Genomic DNA, 17,412 nt, shown 5'->3' on the forward strand with positions numbered 1-17,412 from the left:
TGGGGGGGGTGTGGGTGGGGGGGGGGGAGGGTGGTCCCTAGTAATGCAATTGAATATTGTCATGCCAAGTCTACCACCATGCAGATTTCAGACTGGTTGATGAAAATTTCTATATTTTGTAAGAGCATTTATTCACTTTTAAGGTTGGGAGGTAGGGGACCCTTCCTTACATGCACCTCTCAAAATTTTTATAATTCTATAAACGAAATTTATTTGGATCCTACACTTTTATCGACCACCGTATAATGTGTACTGTTACATAAATTATTATAAATTCTTTATTTTTTCTTCACATGGATGATGACAGTAATTATAATATAAGTAAGATTCGTTTGCTAGACGCGTGATAAAGCAACTACCCTAATCCCGGTCCCTACTCTATATGAAACTTTGCATTGATTTAAAAACTTTTTTTAATAACCTTATTATATTTTGCATGAATGGTACGAGATCTGAGGTGCATCATGCATAACATGTTGCACAACTTATTGTTAATGCGTGTATATATACACACTTACATACATGTCTACGCGCACATGCATGTTTACTTTCATGCGTGGTTTGGGATTATTAGACCGGAGCGGAGTTTAACGGTGTATATATCATCATATTGGATAGTAACTATGAATTTCATTCGTCACCTTAAAAAAGGTTAAATAAATAAATTAATTAGTGATTATAAATATATACAAAATATGCGTTCATTTTACTTAAATTAAAATTGTAGAATCTATATATTTCTTTGCTCATTATTGTCAATGTCATTTAATTTGCTCTCAATTAAGATTAATTGGCAGATTGCCATTTGTTGGATAATTCATATGTGAGAGATAGAGATCGACAAACCAGAAAATGACTTGTGTTGGTGCATGCATAGGAACACAATAATGTAAATATAATAATATAAATAGTTATAATTCCTTCTTGAAATCCTCCATTTTATTCTAGGAAAACATATATTATAGTATAGGCAGCTAGAAGAAAATGTGGTTTCCTTTTATTTGGTTGTGTTGCATCATCATACGTGAGTGTATGTATATATAAATATTAAATATATATAGGTATAGCTAGGGTTGGTGCGGATACTATAATAAATGTGGGCATATGCTAAATGCTATTGTCACTAAGTTATGAATGGAATAATTGTAGATTAAAGATGATTAATTAAGATCTTCCTATACTTTAATTTGGAGATCTATATATCCTCCCTTTAATTCTATGGAATTTAGTCCATTAATTGGATGTTAAATTCCTCATAGTTTCACGTTTTCCATAATTAATTAAAAATATATGTATGTTTTTAATTTCCATATGATATGCTACTTTTTTTGGTATATATTTCACAATTAAATAAGTATATAGTACATTACCATTAATGAAATACGGCGTAATACATAACATGATAACGCTTAGGTTGCTCGTCTTATGACCATAGCAGGCAATTAACAAAGGACTATAATGAAGTGAACCAACCTAAGTTACTCATATATAGCTGACCGACGTAAATTAAGAAGGCCAATAGACAATTTCAAAATGAACTGAATGCCTAAATATGAAACCTTGGGGTTACCAAGTCAACTGTCCAATCAATTTGGCTGGGAGTTTCCCCACCTTCAAATTCATTAACCACATCAATATTATTGGTCAAAAAACTATTGGTTTGTAGGGAATTTTAATCCAAAAAGTATTCCCAATAAATCCAGCCACAGTAACAACACCGAAAATTCAAGGCTTATGTCTCACACAATTTTCTTAAAATCGATTCGTTTTCCTTGGTGGTGCTATGAGTATTGAAGTGTTGATTTCTCATGATACAATGGATTACAATGAAAATATTTGAGCAAAGATGAACACTTTGAATTTTGAGGAAGTCTTGGCAGAATTTTAGAGCCAGTTGAGTGAGTTCATAAAATTAGTTTTTATGAGTGTAAAAAAGTTGGTCCAACACAAGGTATTTATAGTGCATTAAAAATTCATTGGCATTCAAAATTGAATTTAAAATTCAAATCGTAACTTCCACTGACAGACTAATTAGAACAATATTATGATCTTACAAAATTAATTCTCATATAAATTAAAATTAATCATAATTAGTTTCTAAACTGAACTAGAATTAAACAACATTTCTAGTATGTTATATGTGTGTGTTAATTAGAATCAAACGATTACCTTTGTATAAAAAATTATAGCCAGTAGAAAAAAAAAAAAAAAAAAAAAAACGTAACTTGCATAGAAATGTGACACTGCTAGTTGCTACGCAAGTATAAAAGAATAAAGTTGTGATTTTATTACTAGTTATAACTTTTGTGTTAGGAATTACTTGTAATAGATTTTGATGATGTAAAGTGAATTGTATAAGTGTTTTAGACCTCAGCTCTCTCAAATCTATGTAATTTTAGATAAACTTCAAAATCAATTTGACTGGCTGGAAGGAAGCATCTAGAAGAAAAGCTAGTTATTAGAAGGAAGTAACTGGAAGAAAGACTTCGGAAGAAGATCTCCGGAAGGAAGCTAAGGGGAGCAAACCAAAAGATATTGGAGCATGATCTTCATGGATGTCAAAATTAAAGGGCATTCATTGCTATATTCCAAGCATGTAGGTAATTCATTGAAGAACGTTTAAAGAAGATCATCATCGGAAGAAGTTCGTTCAAAAAATGACAAAAAGAGCCGATGAACAATTGTAACTTGTTTGACACCTAAGAGTTTTGTATGGAGAAGACAAATTGGTGATAAGTAGGAACAATTTTTTTTATTTTTTATTTATATACCTTTGGAGCACTTATACACAGACAGGGTAACACGTATTACCCTATGGATATCCGACCAGCTGCACAAGTTAAGGGTATGGAAGCAGATTTTATCCTCCCAAATACTCTGTCAAGCCGGTGTGTGGGGAGCCCTTAGGGTTGGGGTTCAGCCATTTGAAAGAATGGAAGCAGATTTTAGGGGATTATGGCAGGTTTTGGATGACTACCATATGTTGAGTGACAACTGGCATATTCAAATTTCAAGTTGACGTTCACCCCTCCTCATCTATAAATTAAAAGGAGGGCCCCAAGCCTAGACGTTATCAAATATCAAGTGCAATTGCTCAAGCATTCAAGCTACATTTAGACTTCAAGGCTGAAAGGAAATCATATCAATTTCTAAAGTCTAGCACTCATCAACTTACAATCATCTTCTACCGAAAAGTGTTGTGCGATCAACGTAGCAAGGTGACTTGGTGGACGACTCTTGGCTAGCTCTAATCAGATAGTGAACGATAAGGCAACTTAGTGTGTGACCCTTGTCTCAAGGACTATTCAGAAGAAATTGAGCCTTCTATCACTTTGTATTTGTAACAATACTTAATGGAACCTTATTGGAATTAAGGAGAAGATCGAGTGGAGTAAGAAAGTTATTCCAAACCATTACAAAAATTTCTTGTGTTCTCTTTTCATTGTTTATTATTTTAATAGCAAACTAGCCCCATATATACTTGCCTTGGGAAGTTTGTGGATGAAGTTGAAGATGAACTTTTTTGGCCTTCTAGTTGATTATCCCACATTTTGATTGCAGATTTAGGATAGTAAAAACCTAATTTGAAGAAATATGTGCGCAGATTGCTAAAAGGAATCACATACAGATTACTTTAAATTGGAGTGCAAAATCTAAATTTACAGTTTTACGCTTCATTTTAACACAAATTTAACGCCAAAGCTAACGAATGACTATTTTGGCTTAAAATTCAGAAGTCGGAGGACCACTTTGAGAAAATTAAAAGTCAAGGGACCAATTTGAGAAAATGTCATAGTCGGAGGTCAATTTTTAGAATTAACTCTTTTTCATAAAATTAAGTTACTATTAGTATACAAAATTTATATTTTTAGAAACTACACTAAAAATACTATTAAACACAAAAAAAAAAATTAAATTTAAAAATAAGTAAAAATACTAAAAAAAAATAAACAAAGAAGAAAAAATTAATTTGACCAATAAATAGTAATAACTAAGATATATAAAATGAGACGGAGAGAGTAATATATATATATATATATATATATATATATATATATATATATATATATATATATATGCTATATAGCGTAAAACTAAAGCTTGCCTTAATTTCCCTAAAATATTTATAAGTAATGATATCAACGGTTTAAAAAAAAAAATGCCTGCAAGGAATAACCACCCCTCCCCCACCCCCAACCCCAACCCCGGCAGGAAAAGAAATAAAAGTATAATTTAAATAATTGAAGTAGGCCACCCAAATCTACTCCATCACATCCTGTCCTATATATATGTGCATAATACATTTTTGCTACCGTGCCCTAGCATGCATGTGGAAATGATACAAGATTTTAGGGTTACTATTTATTTTTTTTTAAAAAAAAATTATTCATTTAATTAATGCCGCTCTCAAAAAAGAAAAGAGTCAAAGATAATTTTGACTCCTTATAACCCAACATGAGAGGCAAAGCAGTAAAGGGTTAACTACGGATTAATTCGGATTTAGTTTAAGTCGATCACGTCAGTTGAGTTTAATTCTAACTCGTAAAAGGTCTAATTTATGATTCTTTGATATAGTACACTTTTAAGACATTACAATTGCATTAGCAATACACTTACTAATTGCTATGACAACTGATGTGTTAAAACTCCAGATTACTTTTAACATTTTGATCAATTGCTAGCAATACACTTACTAATTGTTATGACTAATGGGTTAATTCGATGAAATTTAATTAATTAAACTTGAGACTAAAGTCTTTTTTTTTTTTTTAATACAATGGAGAAGAAAAGACAAGAAATTAAAGACTAGAGAAACAAGATCACACAACCCTAACAATATTCGAGGCCAACAGGCTACGAATTTCATCCAAATTAGAAGTCGTTATAGAACTCATAAGTTGCTACATGTGTGTGTGTGTGTGTGTATATATATATATATATATATATATATATATATATATATATATAAGTGACAAAAAAAAAACCTGTATTCAGTATCTGAAAGTGTACATTGAGTAAACTGCACTTCTGTGTAATACTCTTCAAACGACACCAGAGAAATCAACTGATACGGTACTCAAGCCAAGACCCTAACTCCACCACAAAAGCTAGCTCATGAGTGGAGTTAGGGTCTTGGCTTGACTACCGTATCATTGGTGCTCTTGTTGAGAGGCCGGAGTGTCGTGGGATCGTATCATTACCCACCCCTTGAAGCCAAGACCCTAACTCCACCACAAAAGCTAGCTCATGAGTGGAGTTAGGGTCTTGGCTTGAGTACCGTATCATTGGTGCTCTTGTTGAGAAGCCGACGTCCGCCGCGGCTTACTCTAGACTACGGCTCACACTCCGGACTCAGGTAGCCCTTCTCCTTTGGATGGCTTCACTCCGGACCTTATCAAGCACCAGGTAGCCCTTTTCTAGGTCGTCCCCTCCGCTAGGCCGACACCGGATGAGTGGAAGGCTTCACTCTGGACTCTTCTCGGTTGCCTTTGAACCTTATCAAGCACCGGGTAGCCCTCTTCCAGGTAGCCCTTTCCCACCACTGAAAGTGTACATTGAGTAAACTGCACTTCTGTGTAATACTCTTCAAACGACACCAGAGAAATCAACTGATACGGTACTCAAGCCAAGACCCTAACTCCACCACAAAAGCTAGCTCATGAGTGGGGTCTTGGCTTGAGTACCGTATCATTGGTGCTCTTGTTGAGAGGCCGGAGTGTGGTGGGATCGTATCATTACCCATCCCTTGAAGCCAAGACCCTAACTCCACCACAAAAGCTAGCTCATGAGTGGAGTTAGGGTCTTGGCTTGAGTACCGTATCATTGGTGCTCTTGTTGAGAAACCGACGTCCGCGGCGGCTTACTCTAGACGGCTCACACTCCGGACCTTATCAAGCACCAGGTAGCCCTTTTCTAGGTCGCCCCCTCCGCTAGGCCGGCTTCACTCTGGACTCTTCTCGGTTCCCTTTGAACCTTATCAAGCACCGGGTAGCCCTTTTATAGGTCGCCCCCTCCGCTAGGCCGGCTTCACTCTGGACTCTTCTCGGTTCCCTTTGAACCTTATCAAGCACCGGGTAGCCCTTTTCTAGGTCGCCCCCTCCACTAGGCCGGCTTCACTCTGGACTCTTCTCGGTTCCCTTTGAACCTTATCAAGCACCGGGTAGCCCTTTCCCACCACACTCCGGCCTCTCAACAAGAGCCCCAAATGATACGGTACTCAAGCCAAGACCCTAACTCCACCACAAAAGCTAGCTCATGAGTGGAGGTTTGGCCCCAATTTAAGTACCACTCCATAATATCTTGTGGAGCCGATGTGGGATCGTATCATCAACCCTATTAGAAATTATTATTATTGCACTCATCATGAGCTGCTATATATATATATATACAGTTTTACTGCTAGAAATTATTGTAAAATAATATAAAAACAGCTGAACTATTTACAGTTGGTAATTAAAATGGAGGACCAAATTAGCACTTTAATTTCAGGCTTTCAGCATAGCAACAAACTGGTCCCTTCTTTTTGTTTTATCTTATGTAGTCTTCCTCTTCCATATATTAAACTCCATCCCTCTGCCAGTAACACTCTGGCAATCACTGAAACCAGATATATATATATATATATATATATATATATATATATTTTTCAAATAGTTGAAACGATAATAATTATAATGGTATAATTATACAATATTAATACGGAGTATCTATTATATAAAAATATCTTTAATAACTAATTATATCCAGTTACATACTCAAACTACTAATCAAGAAAATTAAAACACTAATGAATATATGGGTACTATACTTAACATTTACTTTATGTTGGATTTGAATCCATGATTAAAAGTTAGATCGAGTTTATTATTATTGAAAAACTATGACAATTATGACATATTAATGTAACAAATTTGAGTGCATTATTCTTAGATTCTGTGCTATCAATTATCAACAAATGCACTCTCAAACTTGTGCACATATTATCAAGTTTGTAATAATTATGAATATATTATTGTATGTGTTTTTTCCTTTTCTCTCGATTTTTTTAACCGTTGATGATTAACTCAAATGGACGGATGAGATTATTTCACTTTTTTTTTTTACAAGAAGATGTTGTAAGGCGGAGGCTCGGAGGAAGAGTCTAAAAAGAAAAAAAAAAATCCACAAATGATAGAAAAAAGATTATTCTTTTTTTTTTTTTCTAATTTCAGCATTATTACAATATGGAACTATTCTTCAAGGCAAACAAACAACATGCAATATATAACTTAATATGGAACTATTGTTCTAAGTAGCAAGCTAGCTAGACAAACAAACAACATGCAATATTTAACTTGAAACCTCTTTTAATCACTTGCTGTCAACCTCATAAACAAACTCAATTTCTCCCTAAGCAAAATAAAAATTCCCTTAGTTATTAAGCTAAAACTTAAGTCATGTAAACTATAAAAGCTTAATTGGTCTAACACCCACCTCCCCCCCCCCAAACCTCCCTTCTATAACGCTGGCATGGGTGGGTGGGACCGGGTTGTGGTGGAGAGGGGGAGGGGGAGGACGGATGGATCTCAGTGCTATCAATTCAAGCACGTTTAACTATAAAGTCTTTTAGTTATATGATTGTCATATCCTACTTAAAATCAATTGGTGATAAGTAAATGGACACGCTCATTTAACATCCCTCTATGGTAAGTTACAATGCCGGCCAATCCTGCCAATGCCCAACAAGGACTTTTAATTTCATTTTGAAAGATTGAATCTACCTGAGGACAACAATATATAGAAGACTGTGCGGACAAATAATGTGCATACGACAAATTAGTATCATGCACACAATTTGATAAACAATGACACACTAAGCATACATTTAAACATTGGATTCGAACTTAGGCTCTATTAATTAATAAACCTATGCACACGACATACCAACTATGGCACACGACTACACCTGTCCACATAGTACTTTATAATATAGTTGTCCTCATTTGAACTCAACACTCTCTCTCTCTCTATATATATATATGAATTGAAACTGGTAATCTATCCGAGCTGCTAAGCACTAGATTAGATCCAAGAAAAGGAGAATTATATATAGTGGGGGTATGTTTTTTATGTCACCTATGAAACCTAGCTAGCATGCACTATCTATGACCTATATATGTATATATAGGTAGCTAGGTATCTACCCAGCTAAGTATTAGCTAGACAACAAACGAAAGAACATGATCTGAGGAGTGAAGGCATGCAGGAGTAGTGGTCCTAGAAAGCATGCTAAGCTAGGTGATAACATGGAGGATGGCTGGCTGGACTGATATCTTTAATTTTAAGCAAATAAGAAGAAGATGGTTATATATTACCTGCACAGTGGTCCTAACTTAACTGACACTGTTCCTGCACTCTTAACTGTAAATGTTATATATTTCTATCAATATGTGCATGTGAACTATATATATGTATATATAGCCCGGGCCCACCCCCTTATTTTTCAAAATAAAATCCTATATAACTCAAATCGCGCGCGATAACTTCACATTGAATACAAGAATGTAGTTATAGTGTGTTAAAAAGGGTATAGTATTAAGTTTATTCCTTAATATCTATTCAGGGCTCCCTATCTACAAGTATGAGAAGTTATATCATATATATGAAGTATATTAGTGTTATTCATATCACACTTCCTCTCATCCTCTTTTGTTCTTCTCATGCAATTAGATTTTGAATGGGAATTAACAAAAGATTTGTAAATTTTTATCTTTTGGCGAGGAGAAGAAGGGGAAAATAGCTGAAATGTGCAAGTAGGCACATGCAATTCCCAAAATATGACGTTGTTGTGGATTAGTCAAATTTTGCACATGCAATTCCCAAAATATGACGTTGTTGTGGATTAGACAAATTTATAACGTCTTTTTCATAAATTTGTCCAATTCACAACAACATCATATTTTGGGAATTACATGTATTTACTTACACATTTCAGTCTTTTTTTTTTTTGAGAAAAATGCTATATTGGGTGGGAGAGGGGGGGGGGGGTGGAGGTGATATTGCTTGATATGAGACTGGACACAACTTTAAGGGGGGTTTTTATACACTAACATGCATCACTCTCATGTAGGTTAAGATGGCAATTAATAGTACCCTTCTCTAGGGTGGGGTACTCTAATAGTCTAATGCCAACAACAAATTTCACATGTTACTTTCACTTTAATTCTTTTAAAATTTTAAATACTTCAGTTTTTGTTTCAATTCGTTTAAAATTTTACTAAGAGTGAATTAAACCATACATTTTTCCTTTCATTCAATTGGCAAAAAACACAATGGAACCATATATTTTCATGACAATATGTGCTCGTTTCCTATACTCTTATATTTCAAGAATAATAGTCAAAACTCTAATCTATAAAAGTCAAAAAGTAAGATTATCCATGAAATTGACTATCTGACAGGCAAATATAACGATGATAATGACAGTAGGGCCTTTTTTTTTTAAAGGAAAATATTACTTCTAACTTGATAAAGATTACTTTAAATTACTTGTCACATCAGAATAAAAGTAAGTAAAGATTAGAAGTCCATCTAGTAGAAAAAAATGAGAATTGCAGGGATAAATATGGTCAAATCTGGGTTGCAAGATTTTTGTGTCATGCGGGGAATTTAAGGTAAAAGATGTTTCAAATCTTGCATCCTATCCTTGGTCAGATATTTAATAATGTGTTGTTCTAACAAGCACATGCCAAAAGTGCAACAAGAAAAGCTGCATTCAAAAGCCCAGCAGATTCTTGACATAAACAATTTGGATTATACACATAATGTGACAAGATGCAGCTGAAACAAAGATAAAGATTCTAGCATTTTACATGCTTGAGAAACAAACAGTTATCATCTTCGATCAATCCCAAGTTACCGAAATCATGGAGTTGGCAAGACCTGACTCCTCGAAGGTTAAATTACTCTCGAAGTCCAAAGAACTTGTAGCCCCGGGGATTGCTTGTGTCAAGCGAAATGGCTTTGCATCAGTTTCCTCGAGATGAGAAGAGCAGAAGGACCATAGCAGCTGAAAATTGGAGTGGAAAGAAAGATTCAAATATTCAATTGAGCTACGATTGAATCTTAAGGAAGACCGAACAAACAAAATTTCAAACGATTCTTATACGCTCCATATGTTCGAGGTAAAAATCGTTTCTTGTCCTATATTTATCCTCAACAGTATAATGGCAAGGACGAGAAGAGGGACAGGAAGTTCTACCTGAATTGGATCACTGCGTAAGAAGTTTCTTTGAAGTCTACGTCCATCAGGAAGGCGAATCCCAACTCTGCAAACGAGGTTCTTATCACCCTTGGGTTCTTCAGGAAGAGGAGGATAAACAGGCTTTTTCACTACATTTGTTTCTTTCCCTAAAACATCGCTCTCACTGGATTCTTTTAAAGCGTCTACATTAGTATCCTTCATTCCTTCCATGGAAGCAGCCAATGCTTGTAGCAGTTCCTCGTCTTCTTCTTTAGCATCATCTGCAAACACCAGAGTCCAATACAACCAAAATCTGAAGCATTACAATAAAAATGGCCATTTACATGCATGATATTATGAATTAAAGTCTACAATGATTCAATAATTACAGAACATGTTTAATCAGTAACTCATCAAAAACAAGAGAATAAAGATAGCAATTTAGTTGAACTTCTGAATAATTGAACAAATCATAAAGCCTTGCATTCGATATGATTCTTTTTGTTTTCAAAGTAGAAATTATTGTCTGATTTAACACACATCTTGAAAAGTACAGCTAGTGTCTCCACCAAGCAGCATCTAGAAATGTAGGGCCATGACTCATTAGACATTTTATAAGCAATCCTTGGAAAGGAAATGAACAATTGACTGGAAAACAATACTAAAAACTTCATTGCTCCCATTTCATATTTTTCTCTTGAATCTAGGGGGTGTTTCATAATATCCATATATAATTAAAAGAGAAGTACCTTTATGTAGAGGAGGTGCTTGAGGACTTTCTCTAGGTCGTTTATGAGATAGACTCACATGATCTGATGGACTACCATCCATGAATGGTAACAGATCCTGCAGGATCATGACAATAGTTCATTGTATTATGAATAAATAGTATAAAAAATCTGCAAGTTCAGATTTTTCTTTTTTCACTTGTTTTAAATTCCTTAAAACATTTAGGCAATATTTGTGACTTCTAGGACAACAGAAACCATATCAATAAAATGTGCACCTCCAGCAAAGTTTCAGGCTGGACCATTCCACGCCATGATCGCATCTTCTGACCTGTTATAGGGTCAACCACCAGAACCACAGGAATTGAATCTAACTTGTAATAGGTGCGAACCTTGCTGCCCTCTTCTGTATCATCATACACCTGTATTGAAGAAGAATCAGCAATCTTCACTCAGAGTCCATGGATCAAAACTCTTCAGAAATGCAGATAGTGAACTCTTAAATGATCCTCCAACTTCCACAAAAGGAAAAAATCCAAAGCCAGATGGAACTATGTTTAGAATCATTGATTCCATACAACACACCTTTCCAAGAGGTTGATTAGTCCTCCTTTCCCTTTTAGCATCTAATTGTTTTATTTCCTATACTGAAGCAAGGATTATGATATTTTACATTTTACAATGGCCACACCCATATCAAAACATGGTTTCCAGTCACATATTCAATATGACATGCCACAGTATTGGTAAATATTAACTTTGCAAAACATAAATACATATTTTTAGACACGTATATCAAGCAATGGAAAGAACCTTAGGTAGATCATATCCTAAAAAGTTGGTTCTTGCATAAAACAAGTACTTGTTACATTTCAAAGAAAGAAATGGCATGCTATCCTCCCCTAGAAGGTCTTGAATTCATTAAACCAGACAAATTCAAGGCATCGGGCCATAGTAAAGAAATTTCTAGAAAGTTTATGAAGACTTGCTTTAGAGTTTAGTTACTAAAGTCAGAAAGTTTTCAGGATCAGTGGCATGATTTCCAGTATAACTTACAAGACAGATCATGATTCATTACTGAATAGTCACCAAGGTCCACTACACATTATTATTTAACTTAAAAGCCAGAACCAAAAAACATCACCATAAATGAGCTTATACATCTTAACATCTTTTAGATATTTAATACACCATTTGTATTTGCCAATTATCCTTTTCAATCTATCAAAAATAATAAAAATGAAAATAAACTATAAAACAACAGCATACTAGATTGTAAAGACTCAACAGACTTTTAAAATTGAATTACCAGACCTGTCACTCAGTGTTGCTCTACTGAATTTGGTTAGTAGTTTAGTGCCTTTAAATAAAATTCCAAGACTCATTCACCAAGTGACATGACAGTCGTCCATGATACATACAATCCATTCAATTAATTTCAGTTCCAGTTCCTTTTTAGTAGGCCATGCCAAACCATAAAACGTTTTGGCACATCTAAAAAGGTCACTTTTTAAAAAAACTTACTACTATGACCAGGTACTATTAAATATAAATTAGGATATTTAAAGGGATCACATTTAAGTACATGGTATTTTGTTAAGGATATTAATCAACTTGCTATTTTTTTGAAGCAAAAGTTTAATCTTCTGAAAACATCATTTTAAATCGTTAACATTATTTACTGCCTAAGAATCAATCCCAAAAAAAAAAAAAAAAAAAAAAAAACCGAACCTGCCAAAAGATGAAGTTGGTTTTGATTGTCTGAGAAACAGCTTCATTAGCCCATGTGTCACGATTAAGCTTCAAATGCAATGTAAAAATATAAATCAGCAAGGCATGAAAAGAAGCAGAATCTTTTAGAGAAAGCATGCATATATATGCAACCACAATCTCTGCATTAGTACTTTAGTAGGGTAGGGAGTGGGGATAAGGCCACCAATGACCATGTTTTGTGCACCATACAATAACTTTTCATCATGATTGTGGGTAATGTTAATACTACAACACTTATTGCTTTTGAAGGAAATCTTCACCCATAACAGTTCATTGTTTTGGGGGTAGATATTCATCAACAGCTGTAGAAAATGTTAATCACAAAACTAGAAGGTACTCCACACTTGGTGCACTGGGTCAATATTATAACAACTAGGTAGTAAGTAGGTACTGAGGATACATGATGTTTCTAGGGTACGTTGGGAAGAAGAAAACACTAACCATATGTGAACTAAACTCCCTTGTAGACTGAAGGTTTACAAGAAGCCACTTGTTCTGAACTCTAGCAGCATCTTTTGCCTGCAACTCAAAATTTTTTGTGGAAGTCTAAATTATCAAACTCAAATATAGAATAAAACAAAGTAAAAGCAACAAACCAGAGTTCAAATCAAATATAAACTATCCTATCCCTGATTTAAGGTGATGCATCACACTCCCTGAAGTTTGGCCAATGAGATAGAACGGTAGGTAACAGTCTCAAGATGAAATTTATTTGAGGATATTTTGCTACTTAAGTAGTATCATGTACAATACTCCCTTGGTCGGTTGGTCCCATAATTCTTCACTCCTTGGCTTTTGTCATGAAGTTTTAGATCAAATCAGCTTTTTATGTGTAGTCATGTATATAGCTGAAATACTTAAAGTGGTTATATAAGTGGTATGTCAGAATAGGAAACTGTATATACTAAAATAGTAACTTTTAATAGGAGAAAAATTAATGGGCATCCAAAATTAGAAAAACAATAGTGGGAAAGAGGGAGAAAGAAATGTTTATTAGAGAAGTTCATTGTTCTAAGCTTATGATCAAGTCAAATAAAACACTCAAGTTTATGTAGTTAGATTGAAAAGAGCACTCAACTTTTATTCACCTAATAACACATTGTAACTTTATAGAACAATAGGAGTAAAATAATTCAATTACCATGATGAAAATACTCTTCCTAACAAATAAGAGAAAGAATTTGAACCTCCAAAAATGTTTTACTGTAAGACATATCTAATGTCTCATATTTATAGTCACAGTTATTACATGAACTTCTCACCTATATGTATATCTAGTGTCAAATATTTACTAAAGTTATGCTAATAGAATAATTAATAAAGACTTTTTCCAGAATTACTGCTGGCACTTTAAGAAAAAAAAAAAAAAGGGAGTGTGTGGTGTGTGTGTGTGTGTGTGGGGGGGGTGGTGGTTATGAAATGCAAAATCCATGGTACATGAAAGCCACCTTTACCTTTTCAAAAGATCCATGGTACATCAAAGCAAAAGGTGGGCGATACAAAGAAGCAAGATTGTCTGCAGAATTAGATGCTTTGTCTGTTTCCCACACTCCAGGGTGTTTCATTTCCTGCTCAAAATTGCGGAAGGGAACCACTGAACGTGCTTCATGTGCTGAACCTCCCATTGCGGGTAGTCTAAAGGCAATGATGAAAGTAATCAAAAAATGGAATAAAAGCAATATCAAATAATTGCCAACTCCCATCAGCAAATATTCACAGATAAAGAGTGAAATTTCCTTTAAGAACAATGTCTACCACAATAAAATAAAAACAAAAATATGCCAGAACTCCCAATACAAAGTAGCTGTACAACATGTCATTACATTTACACAAAGAAGATGTTACAACTTTGCATCATGTTCCAAATCTTAATAAAGTAGCATTCAGTTCACAGCCGGAAAAAGGTGAACTCACAAATGATCAATGACTAGATAACTTAACTTTTAAAATCTAAAACTGGCATAGTGTTATCCATATTTAGAGATGGCAATTTACCTTTTCTGTATTTGTTTCTTTTTTCTTTTTTTTTTTAGGCAGTATCCAGCAACCCATTTTGGAGACTTAAGGAAGAATAATGGAATATGACTCAAGTGGTTAAGCCCCATTGACAGATGGTTGAAGTCAACTTAATTGGTTTCCTTTGAGTTAAGGCTAGAGGATCTTTAAGTTTAAAATTGATAAAGAGGGTAGCTTCTAGCACAAATGAAAAGCTGAGATGAGGAAACAACCTAAGATGTGCAATTTGCTCACCTACTTCACATCTTAGTAAATAAAAAAATACACTGCGTAGATATGTCTACCATTTTCCTTTTACTTCAAGGAGATAGATCAAGATGTTCCTTCCACTGATACTGATAACTTTTTCAATCAACTCAAAGAGACCTTTGTCCACTCTATGTTATGTTTTGCTATGTACCAACAAGGAAAAGGCTAGGAGCTGAAAGGGCAGAAAGAGTAGCCCACTGAATTGCATACATGAGTAGTTTCTTGATTTGTATAGACCAATGCAACTCATTAGGACATTTGGTACAGAGTAAAAATCAGTATAACATTACATTTTAGTTTGTGAAGTGCAAGATGCACACACCTAGGCACAGTGAGAAGTAGCTACCATGTCTTAACAAGGCTTAGGCATTTAAGGTTAAGGTGTGTGGTGCAAATGTCAAGGTACTTGTAATTATGAAGTGGTGGAACTCTTCCACTAACTTCATTGATATAATGCTGCTTTTAAGGAGTGTGCCATCTAGTCTCCTCTCTCCAACATGAGGACTAGCCAGGATATTTGCAAAAATTTCATATAAGGGTTCAAATTTGCATTCCCTTCCTAATGTACTAACATCAATGATCAATGCAAAGAATAGTAATATCATTATCATTGTTCTTTCTGTTGATTCTGTTAACAAGCGAGCCAAGTTTTGATGCTTTTTAAAAAGATTACCAAAGAATTTCAGAAGTCTTTCCTTTAGAGAATGAATAGAACTGTGTTAGAGTACTAGAACATGATCATTTGTCCTATTGTGTTGGAGTTCTATTAAGAATAAGAATATGAATATCATTCAATGTCATGTAATTTTTGTATAAAGGGTCTTCATGAGTCATTCTAAAAAACCATATATTACAGTAATGGTAATTAATGAGGAAGGGGGGAAAGAAGATAGAAAAAACAAGGCAAGCAAACAAAATTATATGCATAAAAAAGGAATACTTAAATCAACTCCCAGCATCATAAAGAATGAGAATCTTATATTCATAAACACTAAAAAGCAAAGACATACCCACGAATCACTGCAGTGTCATAAAGAACATCCCTTATTACAGGCAAAGGTGGCCGTACTTCATCTCTATCACCTTGCTTTTCACTTTCATCTCCCGAGCCTTTTATAGATCCACTGATCGAACTTAACAAAAAATAAAATCATGAATATATAAAAGAAAATAATTGTCATTTATCAGGAGCATTTTTTATAGGGCTTTCTTGCATACCTCAAGCTGGGATCAGGCAGAGGTGCAGTGTTCTCCAGTGGGGAATATGAAGATGGTGCTGCCACCCCTCCATCATTTCCAACATAAAAAAGCTGAAGTGCTTCCTCAAGCTTCCAACTTGTAGCCTGCATCAATGAGTTTCAATGTATCATTGACAAATGCAAAGAAGGTTAGCTATATAGAATTACCCAAAATATCAGCGCAAATATTGCTTCTATTATAAAGCAGACAATCACAAAGGCATGTTTGGCTCGCATAAGAAACTATAGATAAATTCCCAAAGCCCTAACCTAATGCTTAAAGGTCTAAGCTTTGAATTAGAAGTTCAATATAATAAACAATTAAACTGAAATTCACTTCTTTACTTCACAAAGCAATCATACAAAGCCAAACACAAAGTCGTGGATTTCCCAGATTTTAAAACTAAAAATAAAAAAAAAAAAAAAATTAACTTTTGCGTGCAAATATCAGTTCGATAAATAAAAAACGGCAGTTCGATTATCTACAGCATTCGCATAGAGCGTGTATTGAAGAAAAGAAAGAGTGAATTAGACCTGAAGGAACTGACGCGCGGTATCGGCAGACTGGCCAACTGCGATCTCGAGGAAGGAAGCGACCAAGGTCTGCTGTTCGGACGCCGACAACGCGCCGTCCATTCTCGGGAGGCTGTGAAATTCAGTCGAGTAAGAATTAAAATTTAAAAAATAAAAAATAAAAAAAATTGCAGAAAACCCTAGATCAAAAGGATGAAGAAAGACGAAGAAGTAGAGAAAAACCTGAAAGCCGAGGTTTATAGTAGTGGGTACTACTCCTAAGTCCTAACTGGGTCGGATCAGAGTGTTTCTTCTTCTACTCTTCTTCACCGTCTTCTTCCTGCTCGTAAACTCTTTCTGATAAGGCATTTGTGTTTTTATTTTAGTGCCGAAAATTATATCGTAACAGGCACTTATATTTTTGGAAATTCTATAAATGTCCCTATCACTGCCTCATTACTATTTACTCCCTACTTTAATTCTCCTTCCGTTTACCCAATATACATATAGAGAGTAGGGTTAAATATGTCATTACACTTGTTCAAAATATATAATTAAGTCCCTATATTTTTTTAAAAATCACAAATAAAACTTTGAACTTAGGAAAAAAAGTATAATTCAACTCATTTTACCTCATATTGCATGTATCCGGTAATTGTAGAGTTGGATACCA

The 17,412-nt window shown here is 34.6% G+C and overlaps 1 protein-coding gene across 2 annotated transcripts; it reads right to left on the minus strand.

The window, feature by feature from the left end:
• Nucleotides 1–9,731: 9,731 nt before the first annotated feature.
• Nucleotides 9,732–17,125, minus strand: LOC109185903 (plant UBX domain-containing protein 7). 2 transcript variants are annotated; one of them, XM_019335878.1, is made up of 11 exons: nt 16,983–17,125; nt 16,761–16,872; nt 16,207–16,331; nt 15,999–16,121; nt 14,178–14,358; nt 13,165–13,242; nt 12,682–12,750; nt 11,229–11,372; nt 10,972–11,068; nt 10,241–10,503; nt 9,732–10,048 (listed from the first exon to the last, which is right to left on the minus strand). In XM_019335878.1, the coding sequence occupies exons 2-11, from the start codon at nt 16,860–16,862 to the stop codon at nt 9,884–9,886; spliced, it is 1,347 nt and encodes a 448-aa protein (XP_019191423.1). In that variant the 5' UTR covers nt 16,863–16,872; nt 16,983–17,125; the 3' UTR covers nt 9,732–9,883. The 2 variants fall into 2 exon arrangements, with proteins under 2 accessions (XP_019191423.1, XP_019191424.1); XM_019335879.1 differs by having other exon boundaries at nt 15,999–16,112; nt 16,983–17,124.
• Nucleotides 17,126–17,412: the final 287 nt, after the last annotated feature.

This window comes from Ipomoea nil, unplaced genomic scaffold (assembly GCF_001879475.1).
Source record: "Ipomoea nil cultivar Tokyo-kokei standard unplaced genomic scaffold, Asagao_1.1 scaffold1361, whole genome shotgun sequence".
Classification (NCBI taxonomy): domain Eukaryota; kingdom Viridiplantae; phylum Streptophyta; class Magnoliopsida; order Solanales; family Convolvulaceae; genus Ipomoea; species Ipomoea nil.